This window comes from Mobula hypostoma, chromosome 8, assembly GCF_963921235.1.
Source record: "Mobula hypostoma chromosome 8, sMobHyp1.1, whole genome shotgun sequence".
NCBI lineage: Eukaryota > Metazoa > Chordata > Chondrichthyes > Myliobatiformes > Myliobatidae > Mobula > Mobula hypostoma.
In genome coordinates this window covers 151,052,384-151,071,738 of record NC_086104.1, presented here as the reverse complement: position 1 = coordinate 151,071,738, position 19,355 = coordinate 151,052,384, and the positions used below count along the sequence as shown (strand labels likewise).

At 39.6% G+C, this 19,355-nt stretch overlaps 1 protein-coding gene across 3 annotated transcripts; it reads right to left on the bottom strand.

Moving 5' to 3' along the window:
• Window positions 1-278: 278 nt before the first annotated feature.
• LOC134351051 (heterogeneous nuclear ribonucleoprotein H3-like) lies at window positions 279-18,974 on the bottom strand. 3 transcript variants are annotated; one of them, XM_063057060.1, is made up of 12 exons: window positions 18,940-18,974; window positions 17,141-17,252; window positions 14,943-15,098; window positions 13,474-13,617; window positions 10,478-10,616; window positions 6,890-7,077; window positions 6,516-6,626; window positions 5,761-5,882; window positions 4,462-4,597; window positions 3,232-3,336; window positions 1,723-1,830; window positions 279-1,510 (listed from the first exon to the last, which is right to left on the bottom strand). In XM_063057060.1, the coding sequence occupies exons 2-12, from the start codon at window positions 17,217-17,219 to the stop codon at window positions 1,422-1,424; spliced, it is 1,377 nt and encodes a 458-aa protein (XP_062913130.1). In that variant the 5' UTR covers window positions 17,220-17,252; window positions 18,940-18,974; the 3' UTR covers window positions 279-1,421. The 3 variants fall into 3 exon arrangements, with proteins under 3 accessions (XP_062913130.1, XP_062913129.1, XP_062913131.1); XM_063057059.1 differs by lacking the exon at window positions 18,940-18,974 and adding an exon at window positions 18,803-18,932; XM_063057061.1 differs by lacking the exon at window positions 18,940-18,974 and adding an exon at window positions 18,594-18,717.
• Between the last annotated feature and the right edge of the window lie 381 nt (window positions 18,975-19,355).

The window sequence follows — 19,355 nt, the reverse complement described above, 5'->3', positions numbered from 1 at the left end:
CCATTCAAAAATTATGCCCTTAAGAAACCCTTGGGTTCCTCTATTTACTACTGCCAAATCAATCCCCAAGCCCACAATCACTTTCTTGAGTGAATCTCCAAAGTTTGCAAGCCCCCCTCCCCAAAGTAAGCACTAAGTTTGTGCAGATAGCATTACCACACAAGCTCTGCCAGTTTCACCATGCCAAAGTGCAGAAGATTCCCTGTACAAACTTTTGCGAAGAACCATAACCAGTTCACTTGAGCAATTTTCCTTTTCACACCATGAACAGATATTGGCTATGCCAGAGTTCTGAAATTACACTTTATTATATTTTACCATTAGAAATGTACAGTAAGTAATCTTTCACAGATGTTTGACATGTGCACATTTCAGAAACTGCACATTGAAGTGCCAAAGGCAATGAATCTTACTTGTCAAACAATAGTAACCCAAAAAAAGCACCTCTTGTAGAAAGGTACAAATATACACTTCTCATTTTTTTAAAACTACATTGCTAACAATCAAAAAATGAATCAGGTTAAAATTCCAAGTGAACCAGACACATTAAAAAAATTAACATAGCAACTGTTGGTAAAAATATTTGCTGAATTCCAAATGCTAAATGCTGAAGAATCCACTGAAACAACTGGATGGGTGACAGCTCATATCCAACACCTGCTCAATTTAATCATTAGTGCATTCAAGGAAGTCACAACTGGATGAAAGCCCCTGCACTGGAATGGGCCAGGAGCTGCCCCATCTCAATCCAACTGAGTACCATGACTGCATTACTAGACGGCAATGGAGACAAAAAGTAAACAGGATGACACATGAAAAATACAACCAAACAGAACGTGGAACAATACTGGGCAATATGGTAAAAAATAAGCTTCCAAAACAAAAAGTCATGTTTACCAAATGCTCATTATTGCAGCATCGTAACAACACTGAGCAGATTAAACATTACAGTGGTTGAGCTTCTGGTGACTGCATGTAAAAAGACCACTGAACCTCACCACATATCAAATGGTACCAAAGTATAAGATTGCATACAATCACACAATTTGCTCCATTTGATTTTTAAATGATCCAAGTTGGATTTAAAATAACAAAACAAGTTCAAAAGAAGCTTAGCACTAGATGTTTACTTTCATTTGCCACATTTACTCAAGTCAAAATTTCAAAAATTTCTCCCTTTCACCATCAGGTCAAATACCTGATGCTTCAAATTATGTTACCCAATATTCCTGTTGATTGGGCAATATTTCAAGATTTTTACACCAAAACCTGTAAAAAAATAAAAAGAACTGCAAAGTAGCTCTATTAGTAAAAATATTACTGCTTGGAAGAAAACAGCAGTGTTGCTGCATTGGTCATCCATTATGTGGCAGTCCTAGGGTTCTTGAAGCTTCTGACTCATGGCCCAACCACTTAACAGTTTACATTCTCCATCCAGCCATGTTTGCGTCCATGTTACCCATTCCCATGGTCTGATTGTTGGAATATCCTCCTGCCACAGCACCGTAGCCTGTAATTTAAACAGCAAATCTTGTTTTAAACAAAAATCAATTTCCTTGTCTATAATTGTCATACTTGTTCAGCTTGATTCACACAATCCCCGCAAAAGTAGCGGGGTTATGAAATGTTCTGAAATCAATTGTTTCACCCCTATTTCAGGTTTTATTATAACTAGCAGCCAGTAACTCCCCAAAGGAGCCTTCAAGTAGGAACTTCACTTACCATATCCACGTGCATTTGCAGAATTTCCATAGCCCGCATAACTATTTCCCATGTTGCCGTAGCTATTTCCCATACCCTGATCATTATGCCCATAGCCTCCTTGATTACCTGTCAGAAATAACGGGGAAAAAATGATTGATTATCCTCATCCTATCTTCAGTAAAGCTGGTCTGATGTGCATGCCACAAACTTGACAACCAGTATGCCATTTAAACAGCAATGTCCCTGCATAAAATTATTCTATTTGTGAGTACAATTAACAAATGCAAAATATATCAAGCATTAGCCATCTGTACTGAAGTCTTTCAGCATACCATAAAACACAGGAACAGAATTAGGCCATTCAGCCCACCAAGTGTGCTCCACCATGACCGACTTATTTTCCACAGTGCATGGTCTAACATATGCTGTTGTATACAACACAGGACCCCTCCTTCCTGTCCTTTTAGGAAACTAGTCATTGTAGCATTTTTCAAACCTGGTTTAAGTTAAACATGACAAATTAACTTTCTCAAACACCTCTACAACCAGTAAACCTTTAAAATGTATTGACAACTCAATAGCCCATTACACATCACCCACTGATGGAAAAAAATGTTCAAACATGATAAAGAAAACCACCATTCAAATTTTCCAAGTGGCTCAGCACCTGGATCTCATTGTCCCTTTAAACTCATTGGTTTCAGTGGAAATTTATACTACTGTAACAGCAGCATATAAGAGTAATATCAAAGTCTAGAAAATCTACCAACAGAGCAAGGCCCTGAGCATGCTGGATTACTGAACTTCTACTGTCTTGTCCTCTTAAAATTGCCACCTTCAATTACTCAGATTGATAATTTTACTTCAAAAATTTGATTTTGATTAGAAAAAGGATTAATTTGAAAATTATGACAGAAATCATTTAAGTTAAAAAGGAAGCTTGAGGACAATAATACCATTTTAATAGTCGACATTTCAGGTTGAGGCCATTCTTCAAGATTTAATAAAAGTTCTTGGCCCAAAATATCATTGTTTAATCCCTTTTATAGGCACTGCCTGCCAAACCTGTTGAGCTTCTCCAGCCTTGTGTGTCTGTGTTTGTGTGTGTGGATTTCCAGCATCCGCAGAAACTCATGTTTATATTGGCCACGTTAATGAAATATAGTTTGGCTATTTAAGTAGATTTGGTTAAAACCAGTAAAATGATTGTCCCATTCAAATCTGTGCCCAACAAATTCCAATGCTTTTCATTTTTTCCGCCTGTTCCTGTGCTTGAAACCTGCAGGTGTAGCAAGCATTGCCAGTTTACTATCCGATGAAAAGAACTGGCTGCTTCTAAATAATGTTAATAAACTGACAATTTGAGAAAGTTGGCAGTGATCTCCAGACAAACTCAATTTCTCTATCCATTCTACAAATGTGCTAATTATCAGGATCACCAGTCTAATGGACAGTTATTGAAAACCTTCACGTTTTACCAAATGGTTAAATGATTAAGTTAGAAATCAAGTCAAAACTGATAATCACCTCCATAGTGATCCATACCCATATCGCCCATTCTATGTGCTCCATAGCCAAAGCCACTTCCCATATTAGCAGTGGAGTCGAGGAAAAGCTCAATATATCGATGCTCTGAAAAAAATCAATAAATAATGCACAATTTCTCTTTACACAGCAGTTTCAGTATGAACAATGTGGTCAAAATTAATCAGCACAAATTTGAATACTAACATCTTACAATAGAGTATTAAAAAATTTGCAGTGGACCAAATACACAAAATAGAAATTAAGACTGAATTTACAGTCGGCCCTCCTTAGCTGCGGGTTCCGCATGAGCGGATTCAACCAACCACAGATAGGGAAAACCCAGGAGTTCTCTCTCCAGCACTCGTTGTTTGAGCATGTACAGATTTTTTTTTGTCATTATTCCCTAAACAATACAGTATTAACAACTATTTACATAGTATTTACATTGTATTAGATATTATAAGTAATCCAGAGATGGTTTAAAGTACAGGCAGTCTTTAAGTCGGATTCGTACGCAAGTCGGAACAGGTACATCCAGTATTTAGCGTCAGTCAAATGTTTGTCTTAGTATATAGTATACATTTTACCTTTCTATGCATATAAAACACTTAAGAAACTTATGTATTTCAATAATTAAACCACTGCGTTGCTTAGTAATAACTGTAGCTTTCACCAGGGCAGGACCTTTCACATGCTCCATTATTCTCACTTTATCCTTTAAAATTGATTCGATCACTGACCGACTGTAGCCTAAAGCTTTTCCAATGACCGATGGCATTTCACCTCTTTCCAATTGCTTTATTATTTCCACTTTATTTTCAAACGTGATTGTTTTCCGTCAATGGAACAGAAACACTGCGGATTCAGCAGCAGCCGCGGACCACGGGTTCTGAGCTCCCCCGGGTCCTAAAGCCCACCCGCACTGAGACAAGTTAAATAAGGGACTTGAGCATCCGCATTTTTTGGTATCCGCGGGGGGTCCCGGAACCAATCCCCCGCGGATAAGGAGGGCCGACTGTACAAGGTACAGATTTTACAACCGAAGAACCCAAAATCAGATATGCAGTAGTCTAACTTTCATTAATAAACCTTAGATGACAGGTTATATAGATTAATGGTTGCTGCTCCTCAAGATAGTATGTCCAAATTGATGTTGGTCACATTTAAGCACAATATACCTTTGAGAATGTTTGATCAGATATGCATTTACAGACCAGGCTAATTACTCACGCATATGTGCTTTGTCTTTAGACATGGCTGCAACAGCATCTTCATGAGTAGCAAACTCAACATCAGCTTCTCCAGTCAGGCGCCCATCTGAGCCATATTCAAAGTTGATCTTTACAGGAATCAGCGGTGAAAAGAACTATTGGGAAATAGAAATGATAATTGTCAACAAGTAATGGTTACTCCCACCCAAGACAGAATATAATATAAATGGCAAGACTCTTGGCAGTGTGGAGGATCTGAGAGATCTTGGGGTCCATGTCGATAGGACACTCAAAGCTGGGTTGAGTGTTGAGTGTTGTTAAGGCGGTGTATTGGCATTCATCAACTGTGGGATTGAGCTCAAGAGCCCTGCTCTTTAAGACCTTGGTCAGACCCCACTTGGAGTACTGTGTTCAGTTCTGGTCACCTCACTACAGGAAGGATGTGGATACTATAGAGAGTGCAGAGGAGATTTACAAGGACTTTGCCTGGACTGGAGGGCGTACCTTATGAGAACAGGTTGAATGTACTTGGCCTTTTCTCCTTGGAGCGACAAAGGATGAGAATTGACCTGATCGAGGCATATAAGATGAGGAGCGTTTATAGTGTGGATAGCCAGAGGCTTTTTCCCAGGGCTGAAATGGTCAACATGAGGACATAGTTTAAGGTGCTTGGAAATAGGTACCGAGGGAATGTCAGGGGTAAGTTTTTCACAAAGAGAGTGGTGGGTGCGTGGAATGCACTGCCAGCAGCGGTGGCGGAAGCGGATACAATAGAGTCTTTAAAGAGACTCTTAGATAGGTACATGGAGCTTAGAAAAATAGGGAGCTAGCGCTGGGTAAATTCTAGGTAGTCACTAGAATAGCTTACATGGTCAGCACAACATTGTGGGCCGAAGGGCCTGTAATGTGCTGTAAATTTCTATGTTCTAAATTAAAGGAAATCATTCTCATCACCAGTGCTCAAGGAACTGGTGCCAGTATAGAGTATAGCCAGTTAACATTCTTAACCAAGCATAAAACAATACAATACTTAAAAACTCAACTTAAGAGCTAACCAGTTACTTATCAGTGCTAAATACAGTCATGTTCTGGGTTGTGGCTGCTTGACATGACAAGAGCTTCCACCAAAATTCAGCTTGAGTTGTTTCAGATGAAAACTTAGTTTTAGTGCTTCTCTTCTACTTTTTGTTTAAAAAAGTCATAGGTGTGTCTAATTGGGAAATAAACACTCAGATAACAAAGGTAATGAGACGCTTCCTAATCATTTCAACTTTAGGTTAAATTTAGTGAGGAATACAATCCCAAAAATTCCACTTACATCAGCAACATCACCTTCTGTAGCTCTAAATGGTAATCCTCTCATGTGTACGTAATGACCTGCACCATTCTGATAAAGTGGGCTGGCATCTCCTGCTCCACCATAACCACGGTTACCCATCCCTGTAAATTTTCAACATTAATAGAAACATTAGACACTAAACCCAGGATGTAAAGCAAACAAATTTAACATATAACGCAACAAATTAAAAGTACAAATCAAATAATCAATTATACCCATGCAGGTCTCCAGAGAGGAGCATTTCCCTCATGCTGCATGCCCACCCCTCAAATGCACTGAACATGCAGCTCTAGGGCCTGTACTGTGTTATACTGTTCTAAATTTCTTTAAGACCCTTAGAGTAATGAACTAATTTATTCTTTGGAAGAACTTTACATAGAGCCCAAAATTAAAAATCAATGCAAGTTTCACTTTGGGGCAATCTAGTATGATGCAACTAGTAGAGCTGCTGCCATCGTATCACCCCCAGCTCCAGCAATCCTAACCTCCAGTGCCCTTTTTCCTTTCTCATTCACTGCTTTGCTCTCACAATGCAAAGACAAGCCGGTTGGTGGGTTCATTAGCCAGGTGTAAATTGCCACTCTTATGTTATGGAGTAGTTGAAGATGGAGAATAACGTAGGATTAGTATAAAGGATGGCTAGTGTGGGCTTAAAGACCTATTCCCATCCCGTGATATATACTATGACCTCTTCAATATACTGAAAACAAAACAAGCCAAACTGAGTTTCATACCTCTATCCATCATTCCAACTCCTCTCATATTGTGTCCAAATCCATCACGTCCATAACCGTAGCCATAAGCATAACCATCATTATAACCATAGTCCTCGAAATTGCCATAACCTAGAATAAAAAGTACACTTTACAATCTGACCTAAAAATAAGTTGTGCAACTAAACGTCCTTTAAGATATTACTGAAAACCTGTGAGTGGTGAAGACCCAATTAGGCAGCATCTTGTTTACCGAGACACAAACAGCACATGAATTCTAGAGGCACAAGCTTAACAGGTGTAAATTCACACAAAATGAAACTCATGCTGATTGGTAATTAACACATTAATTTGAAATCTACTAACATACCAAAAATATCACTGTGCTCACTTACCACCACCATATACAGAGCCCCGCCGTGTACGGTCATACATGTCTCCTCTCATGGGACCTGGACCACCATAGCCACTTCTTCCACCCATTGGTCTGTCATAGGGCCCTGGACGTTGCCCCATAAACCTTCTTGGAGGGTCCTGATAAGTTCGAATCTCCCCTCTACTGCTTCTGAAGATTTCAATATACCTGAACAGCCACAATTAATATTATCAGCTTGTGGTTATGACATCTTAAAAACTGAGTTACGTTAACGGCACGACTGTGGATTTCTCTGGTGAGAAGAATCACAAAACTCCCATTGTTCATTTTTGGCTACGTTGCCCTAGCCCACTTTTAAATTGACAATAAATCATAACTACAAAATATTCTCAATGTGCGCACTTAACATTAGAAAAAAAACATTTTGTCCGCAATTCAAGTGGATAGTCCTTGTCACTCTTCATTACAGAAACCATCTAGAATGTCGTGCCAACATGGTTCAAGATAAAAGTATAACTTGACTCCCAGTTTGTGGCATTACTATATTTTCAGATTCAGTGGGTGATAAACTAATGGCACTTTGCATTAGTTAACAGAAGTATGAAATTTTTAAAAGGTGCTCACCATTTACAACATTCAAGTGGAAATAAGAGGTCTTGCACCATTCAAAATCAGTAAGAGACTTGTTAATTAGATGGAAAGTGAAAACATGATTAACTTTTCACCAGAGCAATCAATCTTTGTCTTAGCATAGATAATATTTATATTGAATAAATACAATAGCCATAAAAATAGCTGATTTCCTTTAACAATAAATCTATTAGATTAAATGTCTGACTTGTTACAACACATTGGAACCAAGGGAGTGAATAGCTAAATTGAAAATTAGAGGTGGATTTAAGAGGCATGTGTGCTCTTAAAGACTAAAGTAGAAATGCACTCAAGGTTAATGAAAGTCACACAAGTGCAGGCCATTAAGCACTCTTCACCACTTAATATGATTATGGCTGCTCTGATGATTGTCCACTTTACTAAACAACCCCAACAATCTTCAGTTCTGTGGTTTAACAAACTCTTGTTTTTGAAATGTCCATCTATAAACTGTTGGGAAAGCATTTCCGAAAGAATTAGTCAGTTTAGTGGCCCTTCCACACCTGCCCCCCCTCCCAAACCATTCCAGCAAACCCTACATTGCCGCCTTGAGGTATTATCTTTACATCTATTGTGCTAAGGCAACCAGAAATAACAAGATCACCTTGCATTCTTCTAAATGTGAGTGCACAGGCCAAGTTTACAGTTTTCCTCCTAAGACAACACCCTTTGTCTTGTGAATCAACCAAAATGAACCATCTTTTCCACTATCTTAAAGGTAACTGCATCTGCAAGGTCAGAAAAGCTCACTGGCAACACTTCCCTACTTTTGTTCTACATGGCCCTTGTGATAGACATTTCATGAAAATAAACAAGATGCACTTGAAACCAAACAGAGCAAGTATACTCTCCAATGGTTATTGTAGCCAATTTCAAATTGAAATCTGGGAGCAAGTCATCTGCTGGACATTCAGAAAAAGCTGAGGACAATTGATCTTGAGTAAGTTAAAAGGTCAGCATAACATCATGGGTTGAAATGCTCCATGTCCTAACACTACCCTCCGTAGATGTATTGCAACATCAACTGCACTCAAACTGACAACTGCAGAAGGAAAGGCTTCTCACATCTGCTCTCACTCCATCCTCCCGTCACCCCACTAGGAATAGGAATCCCCTGGTCCTCACCTACCACCCCACCAGTCCAACATATTATTCTCCGTAACTTCCGCCACCTCCAACGGGATCCCATCACTAAGCACATCTTTCCCTCCTCCCTCCTGCTTTCCGCAGGGATCGCTCCCTACGTGACTCCCTTGTCCTTTCGTCCCCCCCATCCCTCCCCACTGATCTCCCTCCTGACACTTATTCCTGTAAGCGGAACGAGTGCTACACATGCCCTTACACTTCCTCCCTCCCTTACCACCATTCAGGGCCCCAGACAGTCCTTCCAGGTGAGGCGACACTTCACCTGTGAGTCGGCTGGGGTGATATACTGCATCCGGTGCTCCCGATGTGGCCTTCTATATATTGGCGAGACCCGACGCAGACTGGGAGATCGTTTTGGTGAACACCTACGCTCTGTCCGCCAAAGAAAGCAGGATCTCCCAGTGGCCACACATTTTAATTCCACATACCATTCTGATATGTCTGTCCACAGCCTCCTCTACTGTAAAGATGAACACTGACTTCTCTAACTTCCGCTAATGCCCCACCTCCCCCTCGTACCCCATCCGTTATTTATTTATATACACACATTCTCTCTCTCCTTTTTCTCCCTCTGTCCCTCTGATTATACCCCCTTGCCCATCCTCTGGGTTTTTTCCCCCCTCCCCCTTTTCCTTCTCCCTGGGCCTCATGTCCCATGATCCTCTCATATTCCTTTTGCCAATCACCTGTCCAGTTCTTGGCTCCATCCCTCCCCCTCCTGTCTTTTCCTATCATTTTGGATCTCCCCCTCCCCCTCTCAAATCTCTTACTAGCTCTTCCTTCAGTTAGTCCTAACGAAGGGTCTCAGCCCAAAACGTTGACTGTACCTCTTCCTAGAGATGCTGCCTGGCCTGCTGCATTCACCAGCAACTTTGATGTGTGTTGAATTTCCGGCATCTGCAGAATTCCTCGTGTTTACGAAGGAAAGGCTGTTGTGTTGTTTCTAAAGAGCCTCAACTGTTCAGAGTTCTACTCAAATTTAAAAAATCATTATGAAAATTTCACTTCCCTCTCTAAAAATATGAATGTTAATGTTGTGACCAATTTTGTTTGACCACAAACAAACCAGGCCTAGCAACACAAATGCGACGAGACTCCCAAATTGTGTTAAGCACCAAGTCAGACATTTTGATTCAAACAAAGCTTAGTGCAAGGTTGCAAAGTACACAAAAGGAAATGTGACGAATTTCATCAATTGGGCATTAGTACCGACGCTTCGAAGTACAAATTCAAAAACTGACTTCAATCCAATGAAACATTGCATTCTCTGGTTGAATTGAATGCAAATCAGCAAGCTGTCTAGTCATCACCTTCCCATAGGTTAAATGATGACTAAAGCCTGCAGTGCTGTGCGTTTCACGCACTAAAATGAGAAAACAAAAGTTTTTGCAATGTCATAATGGTTTGCAAATATTACAAAAAATGTAATTTTATGTAATTTAGTTAATCCAAATGTAACAAAATCATTTAAAAACCAAATCAAATTTAAACAATTGAAATTTTAGTATTCATATCTATGATAATCCTAAACTGTAAAGCCCTCTGGATTTTCAAAATTATATAAGTTTAATATTGAAAATTAAAAATACACAAGTATAAATTCTGGCAGATAACATTTACCATTAACTTTCAACTCTGAGGGCCCTACAGTTTAGGATATCTTTACACAATTCAGAAAAATCAGTTGAGTCCCACTGTTTTCCAAAGGCATGTGGGTGGTTTGACTATTTTCTCTTCAAGAATGAATGAATTCTGCAACCTGAACAAGTGGGCTTAAAGACATATGAGCCACCCTTCCGTCCATCCCCACCTGTGCCCTATTCTTTCCTTGTGTTTCCCCAGTGCTTTTTCAGCTATCTCCTTTGATGCAAACTGCACGAAGGCTTCCCCCGTGCTTCTCCCCTGGTAGTCCACCGGCAATGTTATCCCATTTGGCACGATTTCCAACCCTTCAACCCAAGGACAAATACCCCACAAGGGGAACAATATTAAAAATTGAAACATTCCTACTCTTATACACATACTACAGCATATCAAATGGCGAGTACTGATATCAGAATTGACTAAAGAGGCAAGAGGCAGTATAATGCTGTTTAAATAAAGCAAAGATAAATATAGGATATCAATTAAAAACAGGCATGCACAGAATGTGGATGTTTAATCTTACCCCAATAGAACATGGGACATGGTTTAATTTATATGCCTGCAAAGACACCGTCCTTGCAATACTCCAGCTGACTTTTAACATTACATTATTAAATGTCTGAGTAACCTAAACAACAGATAAAAGTTCATAAAAGAGGTGATTAACGTGTATAAAAAAAACAGGAAGGAATACATCAAGTCCAGTATTTGCATCACACTGCTACCAAGGCAATGGTATTCAGCTTGTACTGCAGCAGACTACTCTGCTGCTGGATGAAGTTCCAAGGATTTCAATAAAACGATGAACGAATAGTATTGTATTTCCAAATCAGGGTCATGTGAGACGGAGTGAAACCTAAGTGGAGTTTCTGTACTCCTGCTCATCGTTGATCTTGGATTAAACAAAATCAATAACTAGACAATTTTATCTGGTTGTGATGAATCAAATTCCAGTATTAGAGATTTGAAACTAGCTCACAATGACACCAATAGCTCAATGATACCCAACTGGAATAGACTATGGAAATTAAATCATCGCACATTAATTCCATACCAAGTGACTCAATTTTTTAATCATTTCAAAGTTAAAGGCATCAAGGTTTGCTTCTTAGGGCTGTATAATAAACCCAATCCAGATCCATTTGCTTTATATAATCAGCATCATACAGATAGTGAGTGCATTTACCGAGCAAACTGTGTCAAGATAAATTTAGCATGGTCTTTAAATACAAGTGTTCATTTATACTGTCAGCTGCAAGTTACTGAATGTGAAGAAACAGCAAGGATTAGACCAACTACCAGCTCAACAATCATGTGACTTGATACTGCCCCAACCATATTTACTTGCTCATCTAATTTACCTAGTATTTATTTAAGATTAAAATAATTCAGTAAAATGTTTAACTGAACTAAACCACCCAACATCTTAAAATAACTGCATGGCAGCTTGTAGAAGCAATCAATCGCCTGCCGAGTCACCCAGCCCCAGAAAGCGAATTTCTCATTACTGGTCTCCATTAAATCACCTCTTCTTTACCACAATTCCTACTCTTACCACCCAGTTATCTCTATGGTACACAAGTAGTGCTTTGCTATTTCCCACTGGTTGAAAATATTTACTGATTGCCTTGCACCTGAAATGTAACCAACAGGAGTAAGGAGCCACCAACGTGAAACTTAACTCAAAATGGTTGGCACTTTCAGGAGGGGGAGGGGGAAAGGAGAGAACAAAAGTTTTGCAACACTCCTGGAAGAACTTAGGTAGTCCACCAGTTGTCTAAAATGTCTAAATAATCCTACTTTTTGTTATTACTTCAGTCTGTTCATCCCGTAAAAATTCTTCACAGACAGTAACTGAAACATCAGCAAAGTAAAATGTTACATTCTTTTCAAAAGGATAAGATGTAAACTAAGATTCTAAGCTATGGGAGAACAACTGTATTATCATCCCTTTTGAGCTTCCCCACTTAGGCACAAGCTTGGAGGGTTGAGGGAACATTCAATGCAACTCTGTAGCAGACAGCTAGAAGTGCATTATCCCAGTTTACACTTCCTCTGTTCAGAGTAAGTGCCCAACATTTAGTAGACACTTCCCCTACACTGGCAAAGCTGGGTTTGTAAATGCTCAGGACAGCAGACACACAACTGCATCTACCATCCTGCAGTGCAACTCTTTAGATTTCGAATTTCAGCACTACTGTACTGCCTGTACCAAGTGACCCAAACCTTAGCTGGACTAACATTTGAGAAGGAATAGTTTAGAATAACAGCATCATGTACAAATTATGACCAAAAATCGCTTGCATTGTAGTATCAATTCTAAAATACCAATGCTTATCGGTGAATAAAGTGGTGCAAGAATGAATTTGTTGGATGCAGTTGGTAAAACGTCGTACAGAATTCTACCCTGCAAAATACGTTTAAGCAATGCTGTTTGAAAAATTGATAAATCGGGCATAGTTTTCTAAAGTATTCCTTCAATTAATATGCATACACTATTGGCTCACAATATTGGACTCAAGGATTGACATTTCAGAAATCAGAATATCTTTAAATGGAGGCAATATTACAATTTTGTGATATTGGCCCCAATTACGTCAAAGAAACTAAGTTACCATTTTGGCAACGAATCTAACCTATATTTCCAAAAATAACTTAATACTCCACTGCAAAATACAAGCATGCCTTAGAAACATGGTCCAATACTTCTTGCTGGAACTAAGCTAACTTGTGGGCTTTCCCAAATCTTCTAGTTCTTTAGCTCACACATTTATGCCAATTGCATTAAACGTTGCCAAGACGACAAAACGTGTCTTCTTTGTAAATCACTGCAATAAATTGTGAATCCATCAGCAGAAATTCTTTAAAAATTATTTTAGGAATCCTATTCAAATAAAAACCCTTGTGCCCAATATTATGCGCCACACTATGGAGTAAAGATTATAATGCTCCACTATCCCATCCCCCCCCAAACTGACAAAACACGGAACAAGCTTTGTATATCTATACCAAACATTGATAATTATTGCACAGCTTATGAGTAGCCATTTATGAACATTCCCAATCCTTTCCCATTAAAAAATCTGCTTTAACATTATGACATTTAAACCCCATGTCCAAACATATGGCGTTCCAATACTGGAGGAAATAAACAATAAGTACCTGTGAAAAACTGTAAAATTTCCTCTTTGCTGCATCCAAATGGTAAGCCTCTAAGGCGTACAGTTCCATCACTTGTTGATTCTGTCTGACTTGGGTTAACATGTTTTAGCACCCAGTCCATTTCAGTGGCTTTAGTCTCAAAGACTGCAAATACAAATTGAAATACTGAAATCTAAACAAACTATTCTTCGCTATGACAAGAACTATGCCTGAATTAATGATCCAAGCATTCCCATGACAGACAAATACATTTAGCATAGAAAACAAATCCTTACAAGTTTAAAATTGATCTATATTGAACAGCTCACAACTAAACTGTATACTTGAAATTTTCCATTTCACCAACAATCCCTTCCTGCATCTGTGCCAAACAAGTTCAATAGGACCAAGTAAACGTCACACTCCACCTACAGACAACTTTTATTACTCATCCCACCACCAGCGCAAAAGTTAATTCTATTGACATGTACACCTAAACTTGAATTAAATCTTATTTAATTTGTGATTTCAATGCCAGCTGCTTAAATGAAAACATTTGAATATTTTACTACAGAGCTGAATAACGGGCTAGCTAAAATCAAGCTTCTCTGAAGGCTAAATACAGATTGTATAATCATTCATAAGCCCTCCTCCCCACTATGCAACAGGCATTTCCATTTTCAATTCTTGATTTAATTTATGTATTGCAAATTAACTAATTATTCAATAAGCATTCAGAACTTATGCCAAATCCTGAGCTACTCATAGGCCACAGTTGCATTTGTTTTAACAGAAACATGTCAGGTTTCCAGCTGGGTCACTAATGTATGCGAGTACATGTATCATTTTCCTTTCTAATTAAATTCCATTACATATCCCCCCATATTTAAACAGCAGATAAATAGTACGATGCCTTTTTATAACAGCCAGCACCTCATCCACAATCACCAAGGCGCCAGTTACACAAACATCCGGAAACAAGAGAACAATAGGGTTTAAGCAACATGGTGAAGCAAGTCTACTGTCCAAATTAGTCTTGATACCTATGGACAATTATTCCACTGCACCCCCCCCCCACCCAAAACAATTATCCCAGCAGAATGAAAGTCATCAAGGTTAGAAATGGAGACATTATTCATCTGGCAGCACCTTGGGCCGGAAAAGGTAAAGAAGGGAGGGGCAAGGCCCAGGAGTTATCTTAAAGTAAGTTTTGGATTCAAACTAAGCATGCAGAAACCACTGTAGGTCAACGAGTATAGAAGGATGAACTGGATCGAGTGAAAGTTAGGATAAAGGCAAGTCATGGAATTTAGAAAATGGGAAGATAGTCAGATCACTGAAATAAACAATAGTCCCACAACACTCAAGTATTTACTGATGTGTCAAACAGAAATATTGTTTCACTCATTACTTCATTAAGCACAAGGAATTCAGTAAATGAAGGACTTGAACTTAGGCCTTGGCAAGCCTACAACTTAAAATAAGCTTACCTTCAATGTATCTATGCCCCATGCTCTCCCGATCTTTTGCAAGGGCACATTTTATATCATCCTTGGATTCCAGCTGAATGTAAGCTTCTCCACTTGGACGGCCTTCTCTCAAATAAGTGAAGTGTATCCCAGCAGTTCCATTTAATATTTTGCAATCTGTAAACAATTAATTACTGGCCTGTGATTTTAGGAAAAAGCAACATGGGAACAAGACAAAACATCATATAGCATTCGGAATCAAAAAAAATCAAAAGCAAAGGCCATTATGGGAACTGTGAATCTACACAAATACTGGTTAGTAACTAGCCTACTGGCCTCTAATACTGGAGGTACCAAAGGTTGCAGGTAGTTGTAAAAAGGAGAAAAATAAGACCACAAAACATAGGAGTAGAATTAGGCCATTCAGCCCACCAAGTCTGCCCATTATACTCCGTTCAACCTCATTCTCCTGCCTTCTCTCCAGAACCTTTGATGCCCTTACTAATCAAGAACCTATTAACATCCTCCTTAAATATACCCAATGACTTGGCATCCAAAACACAAAATAATCTGCAGATGCTGTTGTCAAAGGAACACTCACAATGCGCTGGAGGAACTCAGCATCTGTTGAAAAGATTAGTACACGTTTCGGGCCGAAATCTGACGAAGGGTTTCAGCCCGAAACGTCGACTAATCTTTTCAACTGATGCTGACTGACCTGCTGAGTTCCTCCAGCGCATTGAGAGTGTGACTTGGCATCCAGTTGTCTGTGGCAATGAACTGCACAGATTCACTACCCTCTGGCTAAAGAAATTCCTCATCACCACTGTTCTAAGATGTGTATTTCTATTCAGAGGCTGCGCCTTTAGGTCCTAGACTCCTCCACTACAGGAAACATCCTCTCCATGTCCACTCAGTCTAGGCTTTTCAACATTCAACAGGTTTCAATAAGGCTCCCCCCCAAATTCTTATAGAACGCCAGCAAGTACAGGCTCAGAGCCATCAAGTGCTCCTCATCTCCAGGATCATTTTCATGAACCTCCTCTGGATGGCAGCATACCCTTTCTTAGATATGGGACCAAAACTGCTCACAATACTCCAAGTACACTCTAACCAATTCCTTTTGAAGCCCTAGTTTTACATCCTTGCTTTTATATTCTACTTCTCCCAAAATGAATGCTAACATTGCATTTGCCTTCCTTACCATCGAATCAACCTGCAAGTTTATCTTCAGGGAATCCTGCATAAGAACTCCCAAGTTCTTATGCACCTTTGACTTTCTCGGTTTAGAAAATAGTCTACGACTTTGTTCGTTCTACCAAAGTGCACAACCATATACTTCCCTATGCTATATTCCATCAGCCACTTTGCCCATTGTCCAAATCCTTCTGAAGACTCCCAGCTTCCTCAACACTATTTGCCCCTCCACCTGTGTATCACGCACAAACTTTGCCACAAAGCCATCAATTCAATCACTTATCATTGACATATGTGAAAAGCAGTCCCAACAGCGATCACTGAAGAACCGCACTAGTCACTCACAGTCAACCCAAAAAAATGCCCCCCTTTATTCCCACCCTTTCCCTCCTGCCAGTCAACCAATCTTCTATCCATCTTTCCTATAATACAATGGGCTCTCATCTTGTAAAGCAGTCTCACATGCAGCATCTTGTCAAAGGCCTTCTGAAAATCCAAGAAATCAACATACACTGACTCTCTCCTTTGTCTATCCTGCCTGTTATTTCCTCAAAGAATTCCAACAGATTTGTCAGGCAAGGTCTAAGGAAATGATGCTGTCTTTGTGCCTCCAAGTAACTCCAAAACTTTATCCTTAATACTAGACTCCAACATCTTCCCAACCACTAAAGTCAAGCTAACTAACCTAAAATTTCCTTTCTTCTGCCTCCCTCTCTTTTTAAAGAGTGGAGTGGCATTTGCAATTTTCCAGTCCTCCAGCACCATTTCGATTATAATTACTGGCAAGTATGATTGGAAAAAAAATCAACTTGTAAGACAGGAGAAAATGGTTGGGCTACACAGAAATAAAGAGGGAGAATGGACTTATTGAGAATGCAAAGCAGCAGGTGTTTGATAGGCCATAAGGCCTCCTCCAGTATTGGTCCAAATATATATTAAACATTCATTCTATTTAAATTTTCGAGCAAACTTCAGATTCCAAAATTTCAAGTGCCGAACCATTAAGAATAAATTCACAAAACCTGAAAAAAATCGCAACACTTCATCTGCAGTGCAGGACCATGGAAGTCCACGAATTCTGACAATGTAATCTTCTTCCATTTGAATGCACGATTCTGATCAATTAAAAATCGTCTGGAAAAAAAAAGTTAAGTTATCAGGTCTGCAGCTCCACAATGTTTCTAAAAATCAAGATATTAAATGTACTTTACAAGCAAATAGTTTTTAAAAACAAAACAAAGTATTCAAAGTTGAAAATAAATGTTATTGCAACACACACAAAGCACTGGAGGAACTCAGGTCAGACAGCATCAGACCAAAAGCATTCTTCAGGACTAAGAAAGGAGGAAGATGCCAGAATAAAAAGGTGGTGGGGAAGGGGAAGAGGCTAGCTGGAAGATGGTAGGTGAAGCCAGGTGAGTGGGGAAGGTCAAGAACTGAAGAATTTCATATATCAAAGTACGTAAGTTACAGCTCTGAGATTTATTACCTTGTGGGTATACTTTAAAAAATCTATAGAATAGAAACAATTGAAATGCAAATAAAAACTCTGGAGAACCAAAGGCATTATAACTGTCAAACTGAACAAGAAGATGACCACTTTAACAGAATTTAAAAGAATGCATAAACACCTCATGGCCTGACAAATGACACAAAATTTTAAGATGGCAAATGTTTACCAAGGTAAAAAGTTTGGGCCAAGATTAAACTGCTTTACATCAGCTCCAGATTGTGCTGCAAAAACATAATTTTAACGCGCACAGGCAGTGTCTTAATACGTTTTATTTTAAAAAGGACTTGCATGCATGAGGAAGACTTTTTAATGCAATGAAATGGGAGTCCTAATACGATCGCTCAGATCTCATAGCACTGCATATATAGAGCAACCAAATTCGTGGAGAGAGAAAGGAAAGATCGCCCAAAAGAGTTAGTTCCTATAGTCATTTACAAGAACTAGGGTCGAATTAACTAACTTAGTCTAGAATCGCTAAACAGTTGCAAAGAACAACAAACATGGGGAAAAAAAGATCGTCATCGATCAGGTAGCGATCCCCAGAATCCGAGTCTCAGGTTTTAAATACATTCAAAAGTGGATCTGTAGATATTCCAGTGGGAAAGAGATTCAGTTAGCAAAGTCGAGGTAAATATCATGGAGGGGCCAAAGTACAGATTACTTGCAGGACTATAACACTGAAATCAAGTTTTAGTTGCGATAGAACGGTAAGCGCTGCGGGGAAACGTAAAATGATTCCCGAAACAGAACAGCCTCAAGAAGTGGGAAAGCAGTAAAGTACTTCAGTGTCATCATATACAACCCTGAGATTCATTTATCTGTGGGCATATTCCGCAAATCTATACAATAGCAATTATAACAGGATCAATGAGAGATCAGAGTGCACAAGAAAACAAATGTAAATTTTAAATAAATAATATTAAATAACTACTCCAGGTATTCAAACGGTGCCGCTTTTCTACCTGGCGCCCTGGGGAATGGCTGGACAGGGGTAACGGGTCGAAAAGCCGTCGAGTGAGGGGAGGACGCGGCGCCACCACCGTCCATTACACAGCGGCGCACCGCAAAATGGCGGCCGCGCCTCACAACGCAGCGTCCTGGAGTCCGGGCCCTCGCCACATCCACGCCCCCAGCCTCCCGCCCCCATCACCCACCACTCGCTCAGCCCGACCTTAGCTTCAGCTGCTTTCTCTCCCTCTCGTCCGAATAAAAAACATATTCGCTCCACCGCTTCGCGTCAGGAAAAAAAACCCACCGACGGTCGGCGTGAAGCAGACAATTGAGGGAAAGCTGAAAACAACACCCTACCTTTAGCGCGCAGCTCAACGTCTGCCCCACGCGCACAGCGTCCTTACGTCAGCACGTCAGAATAAACCCCTGTGCCGTCGTCAGTTACGGTTATTATTACGTTTTATTTCTATGTACACGTACGTATTCGGTCTTTTAACTAAAGAAAATCTTCAGCTTAACATCGTTTAAGCAAAGCTTTTCAAACAATTTATAATTTTCTTCCCAAAATATTCTCCTCATCAAAACAGTGGCCACAGAGCCCGCCTCGTCCCTGCGCTGATAGGGGGACACGTTTTTGACGTTTCTTATAACAATCCGCCTGTCAAAATGTCAATCAACAGGCCTGTTTTTGTTTTAACCGCTTGACAACTTTTTTTTTACACTCCCTTTCTTGAAAAGGGAAAAAAAGCACGCGGTAATAAACTCTGGTTCTG